Below are 24,039 nucleotides of genomic sequence, written 5' to 3' on the forward strand. Positions count from 1 at the left end.
GTGCAAATTTCGACACCTAGCTCCTCAGCTGAAACCTATATTTAGATGTCTTAATCTGGAGCTGAATTCCATCCCTAATAAGCTTAATGTTAAGCACGTATTAAAGTATATTGCTAAACCAAGGTCTCAATCAATATGATTTCAGTCAGCAAGAGTCCTGAAGAGCTGAGTGCAATAAATTCACAAGCACCTAAATATATACTTAACTGCAGGACTGAGCTGACAGAGCACACTTTTGAGGTCTGTATAAATAAAATGCAAGAAGCAATGTTTCTCAACAAATACACATAAATACAAATGCAGACAAAGCTAATCCACTGAGTGGAGTTTCCCAACCATGGTTTCCAAGACTACATACAGTATTTATGAAATTTTTTCAACAGGGAAGCATGATCAAGCTAGTAAGAATGCCAGATTGTTGCAAAAATGCTGAAGTGCTCAGGCTCTTCAAAGATAGATAGCAGGTTACTATAAATATGCAGGACATTGTTACTTTTAACCTTATGAAAGGTATTTGCTGTAAATCTTGCTGTCTTCAGTAGTACTTAGCTATTCACTCAGAAACATACAAAGACAGACAAAACACATTCTTATACCTTTGCAAAATTTGCTGAAGATAGCACAAAGCTTACATCCAGAGAATGTTGCTTAATAGGTTTGTACCATTACAGGGGAGTCATCTGACTCCTATGTATGTAGCTCCAGTCCTAATTTCATAATGTAGATAAATAGAAGCAAACATTTTTGTAACGCTGATGAAAAATAACTCAAGAATCATGGTTTGGGGAAAAAAACCCACAAGTCTGATCATCAGCAACTATTAAGGATAAAAAAGCTAAAGTAAGTATGTTAAACCTTTGAGACACAAAAAAATTAAATAAAAATTTCTAACTTTAAGTGGTACATTCTTCACCATGTCCCAGTAGCCAGTGTTTACAAAGTCTTACTACTCTCTCATTATAAAATTCTCAACTTGAAATGAATGAGCAAACTCTTACACACGCCTGACTTATGCATGTGAACCAGTGCTCAAGTGATCATTATGAAAAAGCAGAGCACCAAAACATGAAAAAAAAAGCCAATTAAAAACAAAGAGCTTAGATTCAGCCCACCTTGAGAGTGGTTGTATGCTCCACTGCCTAGATCCTTTCTGACTCCAGTGCAAATTTCGACACCTAGCTCCTCAGCTGAAACCTATATTTAGATGTCTTAATCTGGAGCTGAATTCCATCCCTAATAAGCTTAATGTTAAGCACGTATTAAAGTATATTGCTAAACCAAGGTCTCAATCAATATGATTTCAGTCAGCAAGAGTCCTGAAGAGCTGAGTGCAATAAATTCACAAGCACCTAAATATATACTTAACTGCAGGACTGAGCTGACAGAGCACACTTTTGAGGTCTGTATAAATAAAATGCAAGAAGCAATGTTTCTCAACAAATACACATAAATACAAATGCAGACAAAGCTAATCCACTGAGTGGAGTTTCCCAACCATGGTTTCCAAGACTACATACAGTATTTATGAAATTTTTTCAACAGGGAAGCATGATCAAGCTAGTAAGAATGCCAGATTGTTGCAAAAATGCTGAAGTGCTCAGGCTCTTCAAAGATAGATAGCAGGTTACTATAAATATGCAGGACATTGTTACTTTTAACCTTATGAAAGGTATTTGCTGTAAATCTTGCTGTCTTCAGTAGTACTTAGCTATTCACTCAGAAACATACAAAGACAGACAAAACACATTCTTATACCTTTGCAAAATTTGCTGAAGATAGCACAAAGCTTACATCCAGAGAATGTTGCTTAATAGGTTTGTACCATTACAGGGGAGTCATCTGACTCCTATGTATGTAGCTCCAGTCCTAATTTCATAATGTAGATAAATAGAAGCAAACATTTTTGTAACGCTGATGAAAAATAACTCAAGAATCATGGTTTGGGGAAAAAAACCCACAAGTCTGATCATCAGCAACTATTAAGGATAAAAAAGCTAAAGTAAGTATGTTAAACCTTTGAGACACAAAAAAATTAAATAAAAATTTCTAACTTTAAGTGGTACATTCTTCACCATGTCCCAGTAGCCAGTGTTTACAAAGTCTTACTACTCTCTCATTATAAAATTCTCAACTTGAAATGAATGAGCAAACTCTTACACACGCCTGACTTATGCATGTGAACCAGTGCTCAAGTGATCATTATGAAAAAGCAGAGCACCAAAACATGAAAAAAAAAGCCAATTAAAAACAAAGAGCTTTTGTAAGAGGCACTGTCAAAAGCATGTTCTGAACAGACACCGTTCTACAACCTTGAATACAAAGTCATTTCTGTGATCTTACCAATTGGTTTACTACGTGCCTCACATGAACTTCAAAACACATTTCAAATAAAAAGAATCACAGAGCACAACAGATTTGGAATTATAATTTAATAAACTGAAAGAGGATGCTATGTAAACAGAAATGTTTACACTTTTGGCTGTTGGGACTCACTATTCTACCTATATCTTCCATGTAGCCTGTTATTGCCACTGCAGACCACAAAAAAAAATCCAAACCCATACACTCCCTGTCTCTCCCCAAAGTGAAACAAAATCATCTCCTGGAGGCACCGAGACACCTGTGACTACTTGACTTAGCATTTTTTTTTTTCAAGTCTACAAAACCAGAAACCTAGCACAAAATCATGTCCCTAAATAAAATGAAATAAAAATAGGAACGTAACCAAAATCTCTTGATTTAAGTAGGTAACAATTTAAGCTCATTAACAGACAACTAGACAAGTCCATCCAGAAAAGTGGAAGAGGAGGGTAACCGATACAGAACGAACTGTTCTGTTGGCAACAGCAGCCAGAATAAAGAATTACATTTCAAAATACAGCTAATTCTTACAGCTTTATACTCCTAAGTAAAATATTTAGAGTTCCTTTAAAGACCACTTTTATTGTTCCTTTAAATACAAAGTACCCTGAGGAAGCAAGACACAGAGAAGCTCAGAAGAAAGCTTAAAACAAGTAAGAAGTTGTGTATTGTTGGCAATCTAGGCAATGGAAGTTTCCTAGTAAGACTCTAAACTTCACTAATTTGTATGAATGCTTTTTTCCTGAAGTGTTTTTGCTGTTAACCAAAAGATAAGTCTCAAAGAAACTTGAGGAAAATACCTACTGCAAGCATGCCAGAGAAGTCTAGAAATAACAGAAGACTTCACACAGTATTCTTAAAAATAAGCACACACTCATCTAACAAGAGAAGAGATAACATATGCAGAAATCTGGACAACAAAGACAAAGTCTTCAATCTTCTAAGTAAAGCATAGGCTCATTACTTTTACCAATACATACTGTAGGCCAGGGAACATGATTTTATTGTCAAGGGAAATCAATTCCTTGGCAGAGTTCTTGATATTTAGCCATTAACAAAAAGAACACGGTAAATTAACAGAGCCTACTCATATATGAGTCATTTAGTTTGTCTTGTGTTATCTGTGAATGTCCTCCTTGAGTGCTGTTGAACGAGGGGGTGGACTGGAATGGCATAGAAGTCTGCATTTTGCAGACACGAACAGTAATATGCATTTCGTTGGAATTGCACAGATTATCTTGTGACACACTGTAAATGACAATTCATGTCCAGTATTTTACTGATAATCTAGTTAATGAAAAGGTTTAACCTCAAAGTGTCCCCAGAGAACTTACTCTCTCAGAAGCATAAGATTCTGAGGTCCAATGACTAACTGCATCATGAGGAAAAAAAAAAAAGAGGGAAAAAAAAAAAGAGATTGATATTCTCTGAAGAAGCATTCTAGTTTAGTACTCCCAGAGCAGCAGCACAATCCACTATGAGACAGATGAGAACTTTCAGTGAAGACTTAAACTGGGTAAACAGGCAGAACCTAAATGCTTGGTTTGCACCATAAGAGGCATTATTGCATGATACCTATGACTTACATAGTTCTAAAGACAAACATTTCTTACTTGCTAAAGACAGCCATTCTAGTAATCTTTGCTTACAAAAATTAGACCACAATGAAAAGCTGTCAATCTTTTAACAGTATCCTCTTATAGATGCTGACCAATGACTTAGTATGTTTCTATAACATAGTTATGTCCCATATCTTCCCCCAACCATGAGAAATTTTGCTCAGAACACAACCAAAACACTGGACAACATAAACATTTCCTCTCCCTTTCCCCCATCTTGTTCAAACAGTAATTTACAGAACAGTTCAAAATAAAACTACATACGCATTTATACACAAAGCACTGTTATCAGTTTGTTATCACTTATAAAAAAGAATGACTTGAAGGTAAGGAAATATATAAAAGATGCATTATCTTCAGTGTGAATTATCTTCAGTACAAGCCAAACACACCACATTAACTTCAAGATACCTGATTTTTGTGGTATGACAGAACTTTGCTATACAAAAGGAAACAGTGTCTTTAAGGACTGGAAAAAATAGTTAAGAAGCCACAAGACTTACGAAGAAGCTCAACAAGTGGGCATTTTCTATTCCATTGCCTTTTTTATTAAGAAAAATGCTAACTTCTGTAGTTCAGTTTACCTCTTCTTCTTGTGCTTCTTAGCGATTACAGTTGCACCTACTTCTAAAGAGACTCTTAAGAAGAGGGAAAGATGGATTTTATCTATTGGCCTGTTGGTCCAAGTGCCAAAAAAATTAGTGTGTGCATGCATGTTTGAAGCCCTTTGATCAATGAAAAATGTTCTGGTAATTTAAATTCACAGATACTTGGAAAGCATATTAGAGGCCAGGCGACAGGTAAATAACTTACCAAGTCTACATATTTCAGTTTTCTATTTTGCAAATTAGTTTCTGTATTTCATTAAAAGCTCCAGTCAAGTTAGCGTTTTGGAATGACATGGCACAGAAAAACAATGTTGCTTCAAATAATCCTTAAGACAGGCTTTCCAGTACTTATTTTTCCCTCTGCCACAGGGTCAGAAAACGTGCCAACGTGAATAGGGAAAGCTACCAAAGGAATGGTAGGCACACAAGACTCTAAATATCATTATACCACATCTCACTATTGTTAATTCTTCTAACACCATGGAACATCTGGTGAAACCCTGTCTGGAGTACTGTGTCCAGCTTTGGAGTCCTCAGCATAAGGAGGACAGGGACCTGTCAGAGCAGGTCCAGGAGGGCCACAAAAGCCATCAGAGGGCTGGAGGACCTTTCCTACGAAGACAGGCTGAGAGTGTTGGGATTGGTCAGCCTAGAGAAGAGACGGCTTCTGGGAGACCTTATTGTGGCCTTCCAGTACTCAAAGGAGGCCTACAGGAGAGATGTGGACAAAGGCCTTCGCAGGGCCTCCTAAAAGGTCCAAAGGGACAAGGAATAATAGCTTTAAACTAAAACAGGGTAGATTCAGATCAGATAGAAGGAAGAAATTTTTTACAGTGAGAACCATGAGACACTGGAACAGGTTGCCCAGAGAGGAGGTAGATACCCCACACCTGGAAAGATTCAAGGTCAGGTTGGATAGGGCTCTGAGCAACCTGATCTAGTTGAAGATGTCCCTGCACATGGCAGGGGAGTTGGACTAGATGACCTTTAAAGGTCCCTTCCAAACCAAACTATTCTATGATTGTATAATTGTAACTCATTTGCCTTTCACAAAGAATAAGCTAGTTTAACCAGGCACCACAAGGTAAAGCACAAGTACACTGGCAGAGCTACTGGCATGTGTGAAAACCCTTTGTTTGCTATGCTCAGGCAGATGAATTTCTACTACAGAGTACACAAAAATCCAGGTCAAAGAAGTTACTAATATGCTGAAGACTAGGATTTTCAAGTTCCTTTTGAATCTGTGAAAATGACACAGCAACTGGGTATTGTAGAGTAAGTGTCACTATCTTGTTAAATATATCTCAGCTTCTAGCAATGTAATTATTTGAAATTTCAACTATTTTCACTAAAATATTTCTGAAGAAAGAAAAATCACCTTTCTTTCCTATAGAAGTATTTGTGTGGGATAAATTCTCACTATAACATGAAGTTTTCAGAAAGTAACATCATAATTTATGCATCAATTATAGTTCTTTTTTCTACTAGTTGCAACTGTACCAGCTTAAAACCACTTTGCTATAGCACAATTTATGTAGGTAATGTTATGTATCTAAAATTTTTTATCTTCTATCAAGCAATGTTTAATTCTAACAATTACGGCAACAAAGGGCACAGCTGAAAGCCATGAAATTACCATGAAAGTGATATTACTAACAACAAATAATTCAATTTCTCCATTTTTATCTATATAAAACACAAGATGTAGCTACATACAGTTCCAGAGAGCACATCATGAGGGCAGCAGTTGAGAAGGTGACTCTTGCACACTCTGTCATCACTGAATTTGATTCGCTGACGGGTCGTGTCACCTGCAATATAGAAATCAACACATTCCAGGTTAGAAATCTGCGGAAGCCAAACATATTCTGCAGGTCACATGCAAAGCATTAATACTGCCCTGTCATATAGTGAAGGCCTATGGAAACTAGAACTTAAAACATTGTATGCTTCTTTGCCAAATAACACCGAAAACACAAATACATGTTTTAATGCTCTATAATGCTATTTTAAAATCCTCTCACACTTCCTCTTCAAAAATGCAGTGTGAAAAGTGCTTAAAACCAGAAAGACAGCATTAGCTTAAAAACACTTCGCTACAACAACATTTCTTAAATGAGCTATGTAACACTCTATTCAGATTTTGCATGAAATAGTGATGTATTTGTATGCAACAATTAGCATATAAAAGCAGCCTCATAAACACAAGATGATAAACATTGAGTCTTCACCGAATCCCACCTGATACTCATTTTATGAATTTGCTCTTGGATGCAATGCATCCTCTTACTTCTGATGGGAGTAGCATAAAAAGTTGGCAGAAGAATGGTTTTAAATGCTTACAAACCTGAAAAAAAAGTCAGTTAAACATATGGACATAGCCTATATGCAAAATTATTTTACAAATGTTTGCATATCTCCGTATCATAAGCCTTTTTTTTTTCTCTACATGCTGTTTGTTGGGCTGGAAATATCTTAATTGTATCTTCATCATGGCAGGTTGTAGTTCCTGCATGAGCAGAAGCATCAACCTGCCCACACACTGAGATCCAATTGCAAGATTAAATAACCCCATCTTGGAGCAAGACCTAAAGTCTTCAGAACAAAGTAACCAGCTGGTGTTTTGGGGAGGAGGGAGGGAATATGTTTTCCTTCAAGTCATAACATTGTCACTATTTGAGATCTGGAAGAGAAACCACTGCTACGGCTCTCTTGTTGTTAGGACACAGGCATGATAAAACACCTTAATCTCTCAGGATGTAGCTATTTAGTCATTATTTAAAACATAACAAATGTTTTTAAAAATCTCTAATCATTGAAAACCTACTGGTGAATTACTGAAGCAAGGAAGGCTGCTGGAGGAAAAAAGACATACAATGAGTTCAGACAGCAGCCTTTTCCATTTCATCAAATATTTCAGAGTTAAGATATATTTTATTGATGTTTTTTATGGCTTCATGACCCACAACACTGAGAATTTTGAATCTATTAATTCAAGAAGGCAAATTGATTACTGAAGTAACTACGACAGAGGGGAATAAACCCCCCATATCTTATTAGTCAAGCCTTTCTTACTATCACATAATCAGATTTTAAAATATCAGTTCTATGCATAGGATGCTTATATGTAGCATTTTTAGATAGGCCAAGTTTCAGATTAATAAGCAAACAAAAGTTTCCAAAAACACCACATGCTTAATTTGCCTGCGAGATACAATAGTTAAAACCTGTAATCCACAGGCTAAAGACAGCTTCAAAGCAGTTCAACAATAGGTTTTCTAGAGGGCGACCTTACTGCTTAGTTATACTTACACCACTAAAAATTTAGAGCAATCCCTTTAAAATCATGCCTGCTACTGCAGTAAAGAGTTCAGAGTTTTGCTTCTCCTTTTTTGCTTTTCAGGAGGTGGATCCATATTTTTTAAACACATAACTGCGTTTGTTCCACATTCATTAACACATCTGAAAAGTTATTGATAACTCACGGCTCGGCGAATGCGGGGCCTTTCTGACACTCCCTTGCAGATTGATGTAGGCAGGCAAAGATACATTGAACCTTTATAAATAAAACAAGGGGCCAGATTGTTCAGTTTGTATAGAATAATAGACTCTGCCAGCAATTTTAACACAGCATCTAGAAATACATGTTGACGGTAAAGAATCTTCTATATAAAGACACATGAACAAAATCACGAAAAATATTTTTAAAAAGACAGCTGATGGCCTAATAGCACTATCCTAGTCAAGGAGTTATCAAGACCAGAAAATTGCCAAAAGACTCATCACGTTCCTTAGGTAACGTTGGCAAGCAGTATTTTCAGACGTTACCTCAACATCTGGACGTAGCTTTTTTCATACCTCTACCACAACTAGGAACTGATGCTAGAGCTGCAATACAGTCTTCTTTCATCTAAGTGGCTAGCATGATAATCACAACAATTACCCAACTAAGACAACATGGCGGGGGGGGGGGAGAAAGGTAGCGGAAACCGGTCAATGACAGCCTCAAGAACACTTCCCACATTTACATTTTAAACCTTTATTCTTTCCGCACTGTGCCTTGGTCTAGTATTTAAGAGACTTTCAGAAAGGCTCCCATACACTCAGATATTTACCTTTTCCTTCCTATGAAAAGCAGCTTCATACATTTGCATTTATTTTTAATCTATGCTGTTTCAGAAAGAAAGGTTTATCAAAAAGGAAAGTGTCATATACTATCTCCTAACAACAACTGAATTGTAAGCCCCTCCGGCAGCTCATTCCAGAGTCTGATAGCCTCAGAAGAAAATGCTTTTATTTCTTCATAAATTTTGTGAGCTCCAATACCCCTAAATAGCGCAGACGTGTTGGCAAAGACAGAAGACGCATTCTGCTGCTGACCTACAGATGAATCATCTTGAGCAGATGACTACCTGGGGTCTACATGGGTTGCTGGGGGGAAGGGCAGAATAAAATCTACAGATTGACTATACACCTGACATTCAGCCTACAGCAAAAGAGACGAAGAATTAAAACATGAACAGATATGTTCTTAAGCCAAGGGACTTCAGTGTTCAGGTAACCAAGACACTACTTCTCCTTGTCAAACTGTACTTAGGTTGATACACTCTTTGTATGTTCAAACAACCAAGTGAAAGCTAAGTGACATTTATGAGTATTTTAAAAAAAGGCTTTATATATTCTGTAAGAAGAAAATAATTCATTTAGGTACCAAGCACCTGCAGGCATCTAAATTTCAGAAGTATCCCTAAACGTTTGTAAAGGGGACACTATCACTGATAATTCAGACCTTATTACAAGTTCTATTTTAATAGGTAAATAATTAAATTTGCTCAGAATAGCAACTTATTTAACTCTGCCTCTGAAGAATAGCAGAGTATTCAACTACTTATCTTTGGGACTCAACACTCATTAAAGAAATCAAAGTAATTTACCAGGGCATTACAGGAGTCAACATCTATTACTATAAGCCATTCCTGTGTTTCCAATTAGATTTTCTCCATTTACAAGAAAAAATAATCATATCATTGATAAAAGTTATATAGAGATACAGAAAAAATACATTACATTTTCCTCAAGAAGCAGCAGCTTTAGTTTTACTTAAAGTACCTGGCCCAAACCACATTTCTATAAGAGATTACTTTCCAGATGAATGGAGAACTTTGAAACAGAATTGAAACATTCAAGAAAAAAAAGCCAAACATGAGGAAATTTCTACACTTGTATATCTCATATCCTTTATAAACATAAAGAAACTGCACACTAGGGATACAAATACTAAAGACATAATGGCAGTAATGTAAACTTTCTAAAGGAAGTTTTCTAATTTGTATTAAACATGCTGACTACAAAAGTAACATGAAGACCAATGCATACTGCTGATTAAGGAACATCCAGAAGTTAAGATCACAGCATGCACTTAAGACTATACAATTCACTTTGAACTCCCAAATCTGACCTATTAACAAGCCTCCACAATTCCCATTCAGTGTATTTTAATCACAAACCAGCAGAATGAACACTTATGTAACAACAATGCCTAGCACTATAACGTGCTTATAACAATGATTTATTTGATCCAGCACCTCTTACTGTTCTGATGTACGCTTATATACTACTAACAACAAGCTCAGTCCATGCAAAGACAATGATGAGCATTTTCATGCCGTTAACCTCCTGCATTAGGATGCATCAACCAAAACCAGTTAGCTTTCCCCAAAACCAGTTAGCTTTCCGCTCAAATTTCTGAAGCATGAGTCCCAACATGTTGGCAAGGGACTCTGAAAGCTTTACTCACAAAGAGCTACTAACTGGGTGGAATATCAGGTTAAAGACTGCCTATCAAATTTCATCAGCAAAACAAGCCCTGTTTTGCTGGATTCAACATCATTATTTAATTGAGGCTTAGGCAGTCACAGAAGACCCTGTCCCTGCTACACACTTAATAGGCAACTAATTCTGATATTCTTGTCACTAACACCGGATGCATCTTTATCATAACAACTTTGGAATAACACATTTCTAAGCTTCTGGTTTACACTATGACTGAATTAATATTTGTGAATGCAGAATAGAATTAAACCATTTTTTATCTAATGCATTACAAGTGGAACAAATACAGGAATGATTTTTTAAGTATGAATATGGCCATTTGCTTCTTCATAAATGCAATTTCATACGGTGCCCCAAATCCAGAGTAGAGAAATTCCTTAGGTCCTTCACTGTTCTCGTTTTTAAAGACTGAAGTACCAGAACTTTATAACGAAGCCAGCAAATACACAAAATTCACTGAACATGATTGTTCACTTCTGATCACTCCTGACACATAAAGAATATTTTCATGGTTTATGTGTTGCTACTACCTTCAGATTTCTGAGCTGATATAAATTCAACATTTTGGGTAGGTTTTGCAGAAATATGTCTATACAGGACAGACTTTTCTGCCTTTGCTTTGCTGCTGATCTGTGTTTGAAAGAAAAGCTCTCAGAGGAGGCCCTCAGCTCCCTAATGCGGCTCTCAGCCTGAGGCTACCCAAAGGGCTGGTGGTCTTCTAGTTATGGACAAAAACATATTGAAACTGATTTCAAAAGCATATACTACCTTCCACCTACAAGTGTAAAGCAAAGTGGAAACCAAAATCTACGTATCCTTAAGTACACAGAGAATTCTTCAATAATCCCATGTGGAAACAAATAAATTAAAAAATGAGTCTACAAGTTCTGGGTTACACCTTTTACCATATAAAGGGGGCCACAAGACACAGGATGATGTTGAGGTAAGCACAAGGTTGTCACTTCAACTCCTCCCAAGCAAGGAGACCATGAAAGCCACACATTAGTAACTGCTACTCAAGATAACTGAAGTGGCAAGTGTAAAACAGAAAAACTGATTAAGATGTGAACAGATGAAAAAAAGGATATTTTAAGTTTCAATGCCAGAAGAAGAAGATTTAGAACAAGGAAAGTGCTTTGTTAATAACAGCTAAAGAACTGAGTTACAGACTCCAAATACAGCCATTCAGCTTAAAAAGTTAGCAGGTGAAGCAAAAGAGGCTGATAGGCACTTCATACACATGGGTTCTGTGTATCTAACAGTTCCAAAGATTTTTCTGCTAGTCACGTAGCACAGTATCGGTTAGGATGCTTGGGAGAATGTTTTAATAACCACACATGAGTCTCAGAAGCATGCACAAATTTAGCTGTCTCTTAAGGAGAATCTAATTAACTTTGCTAGTTTATCATATTTCTAGACTATAACCTATTTTTGACATAGTAGCAATTATTATAAAAAAAAAAAACAACAAAAAAACCAAACACCAAACCAAGCCAAGCTACCACTATATTTCTTTACAACAGTCGAGCCTTGGCAGTTTCAAAATGTGGTGGTGTTCCAGGGCCATTCTGATCTGCTCTGTGTGTGTACTACTGTCATTAGTAATGCCTGCTCCACCTTCTGCTTCTAACCCATTCCTCACACTGACTCTAGCATTCATGCAGCAAGGCAGAGCAGGTAACTGACCCGGCAGAAAATGAACCAGTTGAGCAAGATAAGCTGATTTCAGACAAAACGAGATCTTCACAACCGGGCCTGTTAAAGAAAACCTGGCAATCCTTGTTCAATCCAGCTATATCCTGAAACAAAATATTTCCTGGGGTACATGCCGGTTATGGGTGGGATAGAGTTGATTTTATTCACAGTAGCTAGTATGAGGCTATGTTTTGGATTTGTGCTGTAAACAGTGTTGATAATACAGAGATGTTTTAGTTACTACTAAGCAGTGCTTACACAGTCAAATTCTTTTCGGCTCCTCACACCACCCCACCAGCGAATAGGCTGGGGGTACACAGGAAGTTGGGAAAGAACACTGATGGGACAACTGACCTCAAGTGACCATACCCTGTGATGTCATGCTCAGCATTTAAAGCTGGGGGAAGGAGGAGGAAGGGACAGACATTCGGAGTGATGGTGTTTGCCTTCCCAAGTAACTGCTACATGTGATGGAGCCCTGCTTTCCTCGAGATGGCTGAACACCTCCCTGCCCACGGGAAGCAGTGAATGAATTCCTTGTTTTGCTTTGCTTGCATGCATGGCTTTTGCTCTATCTATTAAACTGTCTTTGTCTCAACCCACAAGTTTTTTCACTTTTCTGATTCTCTCTCCCGTCCTACCAGGAAAAGTGAGTGAGTGGCAGAGCTATACTTACTTACTACTTACCACGACAGGTACTAATACCAATTGTTAGCATTTCACTCCGTTTGTAAATGACTCAATTTACTTAAAACAGTCATGATCCTACTTGTAAGGATCAATCATATTTTCTAGAGAAAGAGATTGCAAAACTAGGGTTTACCAAAGCATACTATTAACAAAAAAAAAGTTTAACCAATTTCACAGTTGAAAAATGGTATTTAAAAAAATAAAAATCACACTTTTCTATCAGCTTATCCGTAATACTTCTGAGTGACAAGTTCCCACAGCTCTGGTCATCAACTATAAATTCCACTTGAATTAACCTTTTAACTACTGACATATGTAATAAAGAGTCTTTTAGTTTAACTGCTAACATTGAAAAACCAGTATCAAGAAAACATTTGTTTGTAAGTACATAAGATTAGCACCTGGTCTTCAATATTCCTTATTTCTAAATGTTTGGGAAAACCACGCTGTATATTCAGTAGCTTATATTTAAGCTTCTCTATTTAAGTATGTCAGGTTATCAGCACTTGAAGTGACATACTTCGGGGAAGATTTTTCCAACCTGCAGTGATGACTATATTAAATTAATCCAGCTTTTTACTAACATCAAAATGTAAACCTGCTTTTTGGTTGCCTTTTTTTTGAAATTCTGGCATGGTCTACATCCAATTGAGTCTTCTTGTCAGAGAAGCATGTGATAGAAGTTTAAGTTGGATATAACAAAAAAAAAACCACTTGTTTTTAAATAATGTGTTTTTCCATGTGTGCAACAAAACCATGCTATTTACAGAATTACTTCATTGTATTGACATTAACAATACAACTGCTTTTTAGATATCCCAGGTGAATTCTAAGAACTGCAGCTCACTGGAAACACCTGAAGAGCATCTGCCAAGTCCCTTCTGTCAAGTGCCTGTCACACGAGCAAAGCAAGCAGGGAGCAGTGGGGCACTGGACTGGGCAGCTGGCGAGAGGCTGCCCCAACATCACATCCTGGCAGGTACCAGTTCATCACACGTTGAGCAATGCCGTGTGACTACAAGTGCATCTATCCCACTGCCAAAATTCAGTGCCAAAGCAAGTCACAAAGCTCTCAGTTCTCCCTGCCCGCAGGCACAGGACCATCTGGGAAAGGATACAGCAAGGGGCAGGCCCAGAGCCTCATACAGAGTTCTGGATAGCCACACATAGGGCAACTATGAAATGAGAAGCCTCCTTACAAACACAGCTTATTTTTCATAATTATTCCTGCAGCAACATTAGGGCTCAGTGAGTACTTTCTGAATCAATTTGATCAATACAGAACTGTGTTTGTTTCTAGGTGTTTTCAGAGCTCAACAGCAAATCCATAAAAACATTTCATAACTACCTCCTTTGAGCTTCACCATTCTGGCCCCAGGGACACCAGTTACAATGAACGTGCACAAACTCCCACAAATTACAGCCTAGAGCTCATCTCATAAAACCACATTTGAGCATCTCATTGTGGAATTTTCAAAAACATTTTCAGAGCATGCTCCTGTTCTCTACGAAGGATACTTTAAGCTCTGAAAAAGTAACATAGACTACGTACTCAGGCAACAACATTGGCTTTGAATTTACGTCTGAGTTTGTTCTAGTCTCACTGATGAGATGAAAAGTTTATCTATACCTTTTTAAATATAGGTAAGAATTTCAAGCTTTCACATTCCAGGCTCCTCAAAAAAATGCAACCAACCAACGCCCTCCCCAAAGCGACCCTCAAACTATGAAAAGTATAAAATTCTGTTATTCAGGAAGTTAAAAAGCACTTTGTTAGTTTTGAGCAACATAAAACACAAACATCACCCAAGAAAGATTATTTTTTTAGGAACACTTTAAACTCTATTGTGTTGCCAGGCAGAATAAAATCAAAGGCAACAGGGATAACTGGCAAAATGAGAGCTACAATCAACTAAGAAATGAAACAATTGCCACATTCTAATGAAAAGCTATGACTTGCATATTACTAGAAACAGCGTATTTGTCAAAGGTGATGGGAACACAAAAAAAACCCAAACAACCCCCAAGCCCACTACTCCCAAGGTTAGCAATGTTTCAATGACCTTGAGTATGGCCTTGAATTTACTAAGTACCAGCTCTGCAGAGAAGGATGATTTTCAATCCCTGTGTGCACTTAAGTAATGCTTCACAGGATTATTTCATTTAAAAAAAAAAAACAAAACTAGAACGGTGTTACACCGAGATCCTCAACTCTCCACTTAATCCAATAATAGTAGCCAGTTTTGCAAACAGTCTTTTCTCCTTATCCTTCCCCATCCTGCCAATTTTGTGTAAATGCTTCCTCTCCAGCCAGTTAGTTTCTAAATAGTTCAGCACACGCAGCTTGGGAAGTACAGGGTGGGTGGGAGGGCAGAATACCACTATCAATAAAATAACTGCTTTCTCACAAAGCTAAAGGAAATCTAGTCTGAAATTGTTTCGTGGTTTGGATCTTAGTCACCTAGCATTTTTAGCAGCTGTCACAGGTAAATGGCACTCTTCCCCCACCACCCAATAGAAAATACATTCATAGACTGAAACAGCACCCCCCTCCTTAAACCTTCTGTATACACTTAAGTAGCTCTGAGACAGCGATCTACGTGCTGACACTGGGAAAACTTGAGTTTCACAAGCACAGTGTTCCTTTGCCAAACAGACACGCGCAGCCACAACAGGAAGGATTTGAAAATCTTCTGGGCTAAGACAAAAACACCCCAAGTCACCCTGCATGATGACTACTCACTAACAAACCTTGCTCTGGAAGGCCATCTCTGCAGAACAGTAATTTTCCAATGAGATTATCACACCTCTACTTAAAACAACTACAAGCACTTAGCAAAAAGTATTTATGACATACTGGGTGTGTGAAAACTAGTTAAATTTATTTAGAATTCTACATTATATTTAAAAAACCTGTCAGAAAGATCACACCACCTCAGTACCAACAAATGACTGGTACATACAAGGTACGTCCCAGTTCATACAACCTACTTGGTACATGAGAAACAGGTAACCATTAATTCAGCACGAAGCTTCAACAAACACGTAACACATCTGTAATAGTGAGTACAATGTACAGAACATTCAAATAGTCTCCAACTGCAGTCTACCCTCGGGTGCAGTATTCTGGTTTTTAAATAAAATACTACACAGCATAAAAGCAACAGCACTTTTCTAGCTGTCCCCAAGCTATGTGGATTTATGGATGACTGCCAATTCAAACTTTCACATTGACTGCCACACACCCTGACAAAAATTCTGAGAAGCCGTACACGAAGATAATTCTCCATTTCACGATGTGACCACAGAGCGATCTGAAACCCGACTGTACTTCTACTACCTCTCTCCTGGGATTACTGCCTCTAGATGTTAAGCTTTTAGTTAGCTGCTTGGGGGCTTGTTGGTTTTTAAAAGAGTTCATCCCCTTAGGTTAATTACACACTCTCAGAGAGCATCAGCCATACCCACCTGCTGACTGAAATGATGGTTTGGGTCAGACTTTAGACAAAACTATAATAACACACACACATAAAAAAAAAAAAAAAAAGCCCTGCTCTACGCTCTATTGTAGCAGCTATTGGTCTCTAGGGATTCTTTTATTTGTTCCCTTTCTCCCCCCCCACCAACTCCGTGATCCGAATGTGGGAAACCGCTGCCTCCCCCGGCTCTGAGCCGCGCGGGAAGGCCCCACGGGCGCGCCTTTCGCGCTGCAGTTCCGCTGCGCGCCCCACGCACCCGCGGGGCGCGGGTCTGAAACAGCGACTGAAAGAGCAGCACGGCCTCCCGCTGCCCGGACAACGGCTGGCGCTGGCAGCTCCGCCGGGGGGGGGGGGGGGGGGGGCCCCACAAAAGTGGGGGGGGGGGGTGGTAGAAAATGGAGGGCGGGGGAAACGAAAGCAATCCCGGCTGCCCCCCTGGTAAAAGCCCCTCCCCCCCCCCCCCCCCCCGACGCCGCGCGGGGCCTCGGGAAGAAGCGGGCGCGGCGCTGCCTCGCGCTGCCGGTGGACGGCGGAGCGGGAAACCTGCCTCGCGCCGGCCAGCGGTGCCGCCGCGCCGCCTTCCCCTCCCCCCCTCCGCTCCTCCCGCTTCCTCTCACGCCTGCCACGCGCGCGCGCCAGCGGTAACGGAAACCCGCGCGCACGCGCACTGGGCCTCTTTCTCGTCCGCTCCGCGACGTCAGCACGGACGGGCCTTGGCGCCTGCCGATTGGCCACGGCCTGCGGTGTTCTGCCGATGACGCACCCGCGCGGTGAGATCCTTGATTGGGCCGTCGAGTTGGTCGCCGGGCTGGTCCGCTGGGGCGCGCTGATTGGCCGGGCCTCACATTAGCGGCTGTGACGTGTCGGTCTCCGGGCCAGCGGTCGCGGCGGCGGCGGGCAGGGGGCGTAGGCGGGCCGTCCCTCCCTCCCTCCCGGGAAGCAGAGGTCGCGGCCCGGTGGGTCCGTCACAGTTTCTCGCCTCTCTGAGGAGCGGGGGCAAACCCAACCGAAGCAGTTTCACGACGGTTGATTCTGACGTGCCCAAGCACCCTCAGTAAGTTCGCAGGCGCCACTCAAGCTGGGCAGGAGTATCGATCTGCTCGGGGGCGTGAAGGCTCCACAGAGGGATCTGGACAGGCCGGATCGATGGGCTGAGGCCAACGGCATGAGGTTGAGCAAGGCCCAGTGCTGGGTCCTGCACCTGGGTTACAACAACCCCATGGAGCGCTACAGGCTTGGGGCAGCGTGGCTGGAGAGCTGCTTGTTGGAAAAGCACCTGGGGCCATTGGTCAGCGTCTGGCTGAATATGAGCCAGCAGTGTGCCCTGGTGGCCAAGGCGGCCAACAGCATCCTGGCTGAGGCCAACGGCATGAGGTTGAGCAAGGCCCAGTGCTGGGTCCTGCACCTGGGTTACAACAACCCCATGGAGCGCTACAGGCTTGGGGCAGCGTGGCTGGAGAGCTGCTTGTTGGAAAAGCACCTGGGGCCATTGGTCAGCGTCTGGCTGAATATGAGCCAGCAGTGTGCCCTGGTGGCCAAGGCGGCCAACAGCATCCTGGCCTGTGTAAGGAACAGCGTGGTGTGAAGGACCATGTACTCGGCACTGGTGAGGCCCCACCTCGAGTGCTGTGTCCAGTTTGGGGCCCCTCACTACAAGACAGACATTGAGGTGCTGGAGCGGGCCCAGAGAAGGGCAATAAAGCTGCTGAAGGGTCTAGAGCACAAGACTTACGAGGAGTGGCTGAGGGAAGTGGGGTTGTTTAATCTGAAGAAAAGAAGGCTGAGGGGAGACCTTATTGCTCTCTGCAACTACCTGAAAGGAGGCTGTAGAGAAGCGGGGATCAGTCTCTTCTCCCAAGTCACAGGTGATAGGACAAGGGGAAATGGCCTCAAGTTGCGCCAGGGGAGGTTCAGATTGCATATTAGGAAAATTTTTTAAGTGTGCCCTGGTGGCCAAGGCGGCCAACAGCATCCTGGCCTGTGTAAGGAACAGCGTGGTGTGAAGGACCATGTACTCGGCACTGGTGAGGCCCCACCTCGAGTGCTGTGTCCAGTTTGGGGCCCCTCACTACAAGACAGACATTGAGGTGCTGGAGCGGGCCCAGAGAAGGGCAATAAAGCTGCTGAAGGGTCTAGAGCACAAGACTTACGAGGAGTGGCTGAGGGAAGTGGGGTTGTTTAATCTGAAGAAAAGAAGGCTGAGGGGAGACCTTATTGCTCTCTGCAACTACCTGAAAGGAGGCTGTAGAGAAGCGGGGATCAGTCTCTTCTCCCAAGTCACAGGTGATAGGACAAGGGGAAATGGCCTCAAGTTGCGCCAGGGGAGGTTCAGATTGCATATTAGGAAAATTTTTTACACTGAAAAGGGTTATCAAACATCGGAACAGGCTGCTCAGGGAAGTGGTTGAGTCAACATCCCTGGTGGTATTTAAAAGACAGGTAGACACAGTACTTAGAGATACAGTTTAGTGATGGTATTTGTCAGTGTTAGGGTGATGGTAGACTAGATGATCTGAAAGGTCCCATCCAAAGCTGCTGAAGGGTCTAGAGCACAAGACTTACGAGGAGTGGCTGAGGGAAGTGGGGTTGTTTAATCTGAAGAAAAGAAGGCTGAGGGGAGACCTTATTGCTCTCTGCAACTACCTGAAAGGAGGCTGTAGAGAAGCGGGGATCAGTCTCTTCTCCCAAGTCACAGGTGATAGGACAAGGGGAAATGGCCTCAAGTTGCGCCAGGGGAGGTTCAGATTGCATATTAGGAAAATTTTTTACACTGAAAAGGGTTATCAAACATCGGAACAGGCTGCTCAGGGAAGTGGTTGAGTCAACATCCCTGGTGGTATTTAAAAGACAGGTAGACACAGTACTTAGAGATACAGTTTAGTGATGGTATTTGTCAGTGTTAGGGTGATGGTAGACTAGATGATCTGAAAGGTCCCATCCTAGACAATTCTATGATGCTGTGATTCTAATGCAAAGCAGGACAGGAACCTGGGCATCTCTTACAGCCCCACAGCCTGGTGCCCCTTGCTCAGCCCCGGGGCTGGCACAGCATCCCTTCGTCAGGGCAGTCACCCAGCAATGGGAGCGCGTTGCCTGATGCGTGGGTGTGCGTGCGCAGCGGGGCCTGGTGGGAGCAGGGGTGACGGGGGGTGTACGTCAGAGCTAGCGCTGACGGGATGTGCATCTGAAAGACAAATCCCTTTGACTGACATTCAGCCCCGTTTAGTGATTCTGTGCTTCTCTCGAGCTGTCAAGTGCAGTTATGGTCGCACCGGTGGGAAAAGCTCCTGTAAAACCCGCTTTTTAGAGAGCCTCCCTTAAGACTGAAGTTACTGTTATGTGTTGCAGCTAATATCAATTTACAGAGCACCAGGATCTTGCCTCACAAAAAGCAAATTTCACAATTTCTATCTATCCTAACGCCTGCATTTTTTGACCTTTCTTAACCATCCTGTTGCCATCTAGTGCCCAAAAGGCGTCAGTGACTGTCACAAGGATCAGTTCTAATCGTCTACAACCAGGGTTGTGTTCAACTTTTAAAATCAGCTTAATACAAGCAATAAAAGGCAACTGTAAAAAGCTATTAAAAAGCCCCACCCCAAATTATCTGGATTTCACAAGGACTTGCAGAGAAGGTGCAATGCTTAGATAGGAGTCTTTCTATAACAAATTTAGGAAAAGGTTCCCTACCCAGTACTCCTCAGCTCCTTCAGAACACATCCCAGCTTTCCTTTTTCTTTAACATATACATTTGCTTTTGTTAGTCATTACATTACTTTGGATTGAAGGGGAAGTAACTGGAAGTGATATAGATACAGGTTAATTTTTTTTCTATTGAGACATTTTAGCTATTATTTTACCCACACCATACAAGCTTTAGCTCAAGGTACTCTTTAAAGAGCAAAGATTACTTTTTACATCTATTTCAGGCCAAATTTCAGCTTTTCTTTCAGAATTGGTTTCAGTGAGCCGTGTATTTTTCTTCTGGAACAGTATGACTTTGGATGGGGCTAACCTTTAGTCCATCTGGAAAGTAAATTGCAGAATGTAGCAGCTGCATTAAATAACTCAGGGCAACAAATACAGCCATTCTCAGGGTATGGTGACTTCCCCTAACTTTCATCCACTGAGCTTCGAGTAGGTTGGTACTTCCTCAACTGTTGCATTACCACTTTTTTTAAGAAATCCACCGCTGTTAGGCCAGTAAGACACTGCAAGAATTTCAAACTGGATTTTTAGTCTACAGAACTTTAAAACTTGTAGGGCACCTCTCCTTACCTTACCTAAGCAGCCCACATCTCCCCAGTCTTAAGGATCTATGTGCCTATCCCCTGTACTTTTGGGATTAAACTATCCCCATGTTTGAAATACAGAGGAAGGAGAATATATATAGATTTAGATGAAGTAATTCTATTTTCAATGCTTTTCTGACAGAACACTTTGTTTTCTCTGGTAGTAAAAAAAACCACCGAACAACCACTCTTTTGTTAGCCTTGCTTATAGCTCCTCCCCCCAAGTAAACAAGCCTCACATTTTAAGTCATTGTAAGTCATCCTTATTACAGATTTCTTACGTATCTTGTGTATAATTCAGCCCTTTTCTGAGAAAAGGGCAGCAAGAATTGAAAGCCAGTATTTCTTTTCTTATAAAAAGAGGCTTGCTGTTCCAGATGGCAAGACAAGCAGGAAAATGGCAGCCTGGTTTGTACAGCCAGCGTAACTGGCAGTAATCAGCTCACTCAAGTTTTTCTGAGATTTACAGTGTGTAAGAACAGCACAGGAAGCTCACAGGTGCACAGTCGACCACTCAGAGGCACCAAGAAACACGTAATTCATGAAGTAGTCTTGGTCTCCTTGAATTGTTACCACTAGCTCACCACCATGGGAAAAAAAAATATACCTTCAAGGTGAATGAGGTTGGTGCTTGTGCAGAGCTCACCAGAATCCACCCCAAAAAAGAGCCTTTGCTCTTCATAGAACAGAAAATTCACACACACAGAGAATGTGGCTGGAAAACCCTACAGTGAACCCTACAGATTGTGAGGGGGGCAACCAACCAACGACCCTTGGGACTCCTCTGACAGACACCTTCACAGCAAAGGCCTTGCTGTGTTTTTCGACTACAAACCACCTTTCCCTCATTCCGTGGAGGTTGCTCGTCACGACCCACATCCACAACGACGGGGCAGGCCTGGTGCGGTTGATAAGCCATGAGAGGGATTCCCACTTAAAGGCTCTTTCACACCATGCCGGCCACCTAAAACTGACAGAAAACACAATCCAGACAACCCAGTTTTGGCAATTCTAGTGCGTTTTATTATTCGGCAATAAATAGGTAACACGGCAGAATCATCTTAGCCCTTCCCTCCGGGCTGCTGAGGCAACCTGAAGCCCACCAGGCCGGCGACCTCCTCGGGCGAGCGCTCCCCCTTGCCGTGGTACTCCCGGTGGAGGGCCGTGTGCTCCCGCACGCTTCGGAGCAGGCAGAGGTAGGTGGCGGCCTGGAAGTGCAGCTCCTGCTGGGCCCGGCACAGCTTCTCGCTGGTGACCTGCCGAGAAAGGAGGGTAACAAAAACCCCTCACCTCCACCCCGAAGCCGCGGGGTCGCCCCCGCTTCGCCAGGGAGAGGGGTATAAAGGGAAGAGCCCGGAGCGTACCCGGTGGGCGCGGAAGGCCGCGACGATGTGCCGGTAGGCAGGCGTGTCGCGATAGGGCCGACCGCTGGCGTAGCGGAGCTCACGGAGGAGCCCGCGGAAGGTATGCAGTGGGGAGCCCAGCGCCGCCATCTTCCGCCCCTCCCCGACCAACGGGCGGCGGGCGGGGAGGGGCGGAAGATGGCGGCGCGTTTCTGCAGTCTCCGGTCTTAAAACGATCTACAACCAAGGGGGGACGCTCAGGAAGTTCCAGGAGGCGCAACCCCTCACGGCTTAAGGCAGGCGCTCGGGAAAGGCAGCACGGTTTGAGCGTCGCGGAGCCCCTACGGGTCGCCACGGTCCCGCCCAGACGAAAAAAAAAATGTCCACCCCAGATGGGACTCGAACCCACAATCCCTGGCTTAGGAGGCCAATGCCTTATCCATTAGGCCACTGGGGCTGCCACGAAGACAAGCTTCCTGTGCCTGTAGTTGTCTCGTGTCCCCGCCCCTCTGCCTTTTATGGAAAGCCTCGAAGGCCGCTGACTGGGCAGCACCTCCCCGCGCGCGGCTGGCGGACCGGAAGCCGCTCTGTGGCCCCGCCCAGCGGGAGCACGGCGCGAGGGCCGGGCCCTGAGGAGGTCGGGCGGCAGAGCGAGGCCCCGGTTTGGTAGAGGTTGGGGCACCGCCAGGCCGTGACTGGAGAAAGGTAGGCTCCCCCCACCCCCCAACAATGGAAAACCCAAGAAAAAAAGGCCCAAGCAACAGCCCTTCCAGTGAAACATTTTCACATCTTTTTATTTTTGTGAGAAATCACGGAGACAGGGCTAATATGTACATTCCTCTTTATTTAATACAGCACAGACACATGACACATTTAAAAAAAAAGGAAAAAAAAAAAAAAAGGAAAGTACACTGATGAAAAGAGCCTGTCACAGTGAGGGACAGGGAACAGCTAGGCCGAATGGAGTAAGGCTCCTACTGCAGAACAGGGGGCTGCCGGCAAGGGGGGATCCCAGAGCAAAGGCTGCTGCCAAAAAAAAAATTTAAAAAAAAAAAAAAAATCTTCGCACTCCTTTCAGGAAAGCAAAAAATAAATGGGCAAGTCCCTCTGGGAACAGGTGGAGGCGCTACCTGCAAGGTTTGCAGGATACAAACCCTATTACCTGTGTTTGGACCAAAGCAGTGATAAAATGAGAAATGCTTCTCCAGCTATTCTTGCAGAGGGCAAATAGTCCTGACCTCTCAAAACATCAGACTTCTCAGGGATGGCAAACCTGAGTATGTGGAAGGAGTGAAAACATCAAGTAGTCACATAGAAGAGAGTTAAAATTAGTCTCCCTGAATAGGGCTCTGCTGGCCACAACTGGGAATGTGCAGGGGAACAAACCGGCTTCCCAACTAAAAAAAGACGAACAGCCATTAAACCGACCAGAACAATATACATATCTGGAACTGATGCGGGCTTTTGTGGCAGCAGCTTCTTCCTTTTCCTGCTTCAGTTCAGGATGGAAATTAAGCAGGCACCAGTTCCTCTGGCAAAGAGCCTTACACACTTTTAAAAAATTAAAATACAAAAAAAGGGAGACAGGTGTATTTACAAAATCCATGGCTGGTACAGTACATCATTTTTAAGACACACTAAATGCTACAATCTTTCAGGTCCTGAGATTATTACAAAAAAAAAAAAAAAACCAAAACCCCAACAACTCAAAACTTGCGTTCAGGTTCAGTTTTATAAGGAGAGAGGAAAGAAATCACACATTTAAAACACAGTATCCCTTGAAGTTATTTGAACACACCTCCCTAAAAATCCAAATGAAAGTGGTGCTGACCACCCAAATGTAGCTGCATTTAGTTTGTTCAGGCTTGTCGCAAGAGGGGAGCATTTCACAGGGGAGTTTCTCTGGAGGCTGTTAGGATCCTCTCTCCATCACTAAGCCTTATGATCCAAAATATGCGAGTATTAAAAGGAGGAAGGTGACCTTGTAATAGATTCATGCTGGACTGAGTAAAGTGTCACAGGAATCACCAACTCAAACAGGTTTGCCATCTCATAGTAGCTGCACATCCCATTGTCTGAAGCCAAGGAATGCAAAGAACTCTAGCTGTGATTTAACATTT

The 24,039-nt window shown here is 42.3% G+C and overlaps 1 protein-coding gene and 1 non-coding gene across 2 annotated transcripts in view; both read right to left on the reverse strand.

Moving 5' to 3' along the window:
• Nucleotides 1-22,423, reverse strand: part of LOC106901339 (putative RNA-binding protein Luc7-like 2) — a 43,133-nt gene extending 20,710 nt beyond the window's left edge. The window contains exons 1-3 of the mRNA XM_014963980.1: nucleotides 21,941-22,423; nucleotides 21,706-21,832; nucleotides 6,305-6,399 (exon numbers count right to left, since the gene is read on the reverse strand). Coding sequence (XP_014819466.1) covers nucleotides 6,305-6,399; nucleotides 21,706-21,832; nucleotides 21,941-22,069 — 351 coding nt within the window. The 5' untranslated portion in view covers nucleotides 22,070-22,423. The remainder of the gene's footprint in view (nucleotides 1-6,304; nucleotides 6,400-21,705; nucleotides 21,833-21,940) is intronic.
• TRNAR-CCU lies at nucleotides 22,304-22,376 on the reverse strand. Its single transcript has one exon. It is a non-coding gene; the product is annotated as a tRNA-Arg (tRNA).
• Nucleotides 22,424-24,039: the final 1,616 nt, after the last annotated feature.

This window comes from Calidris pugnax, unplaced genomic scaffold (genome assembly GCF_001431845.1).
Source record: "Calidris pugnax isolate Ruff unplaced genomic scaffold, ASM143184v1 scaffold44, whole genome shotgun sequence".
NCBI lineage: Eukaryota > Metazoa > Chordata > Aves > Charadriiformes > Scolopacidae > Calidris > Calidris pugnax.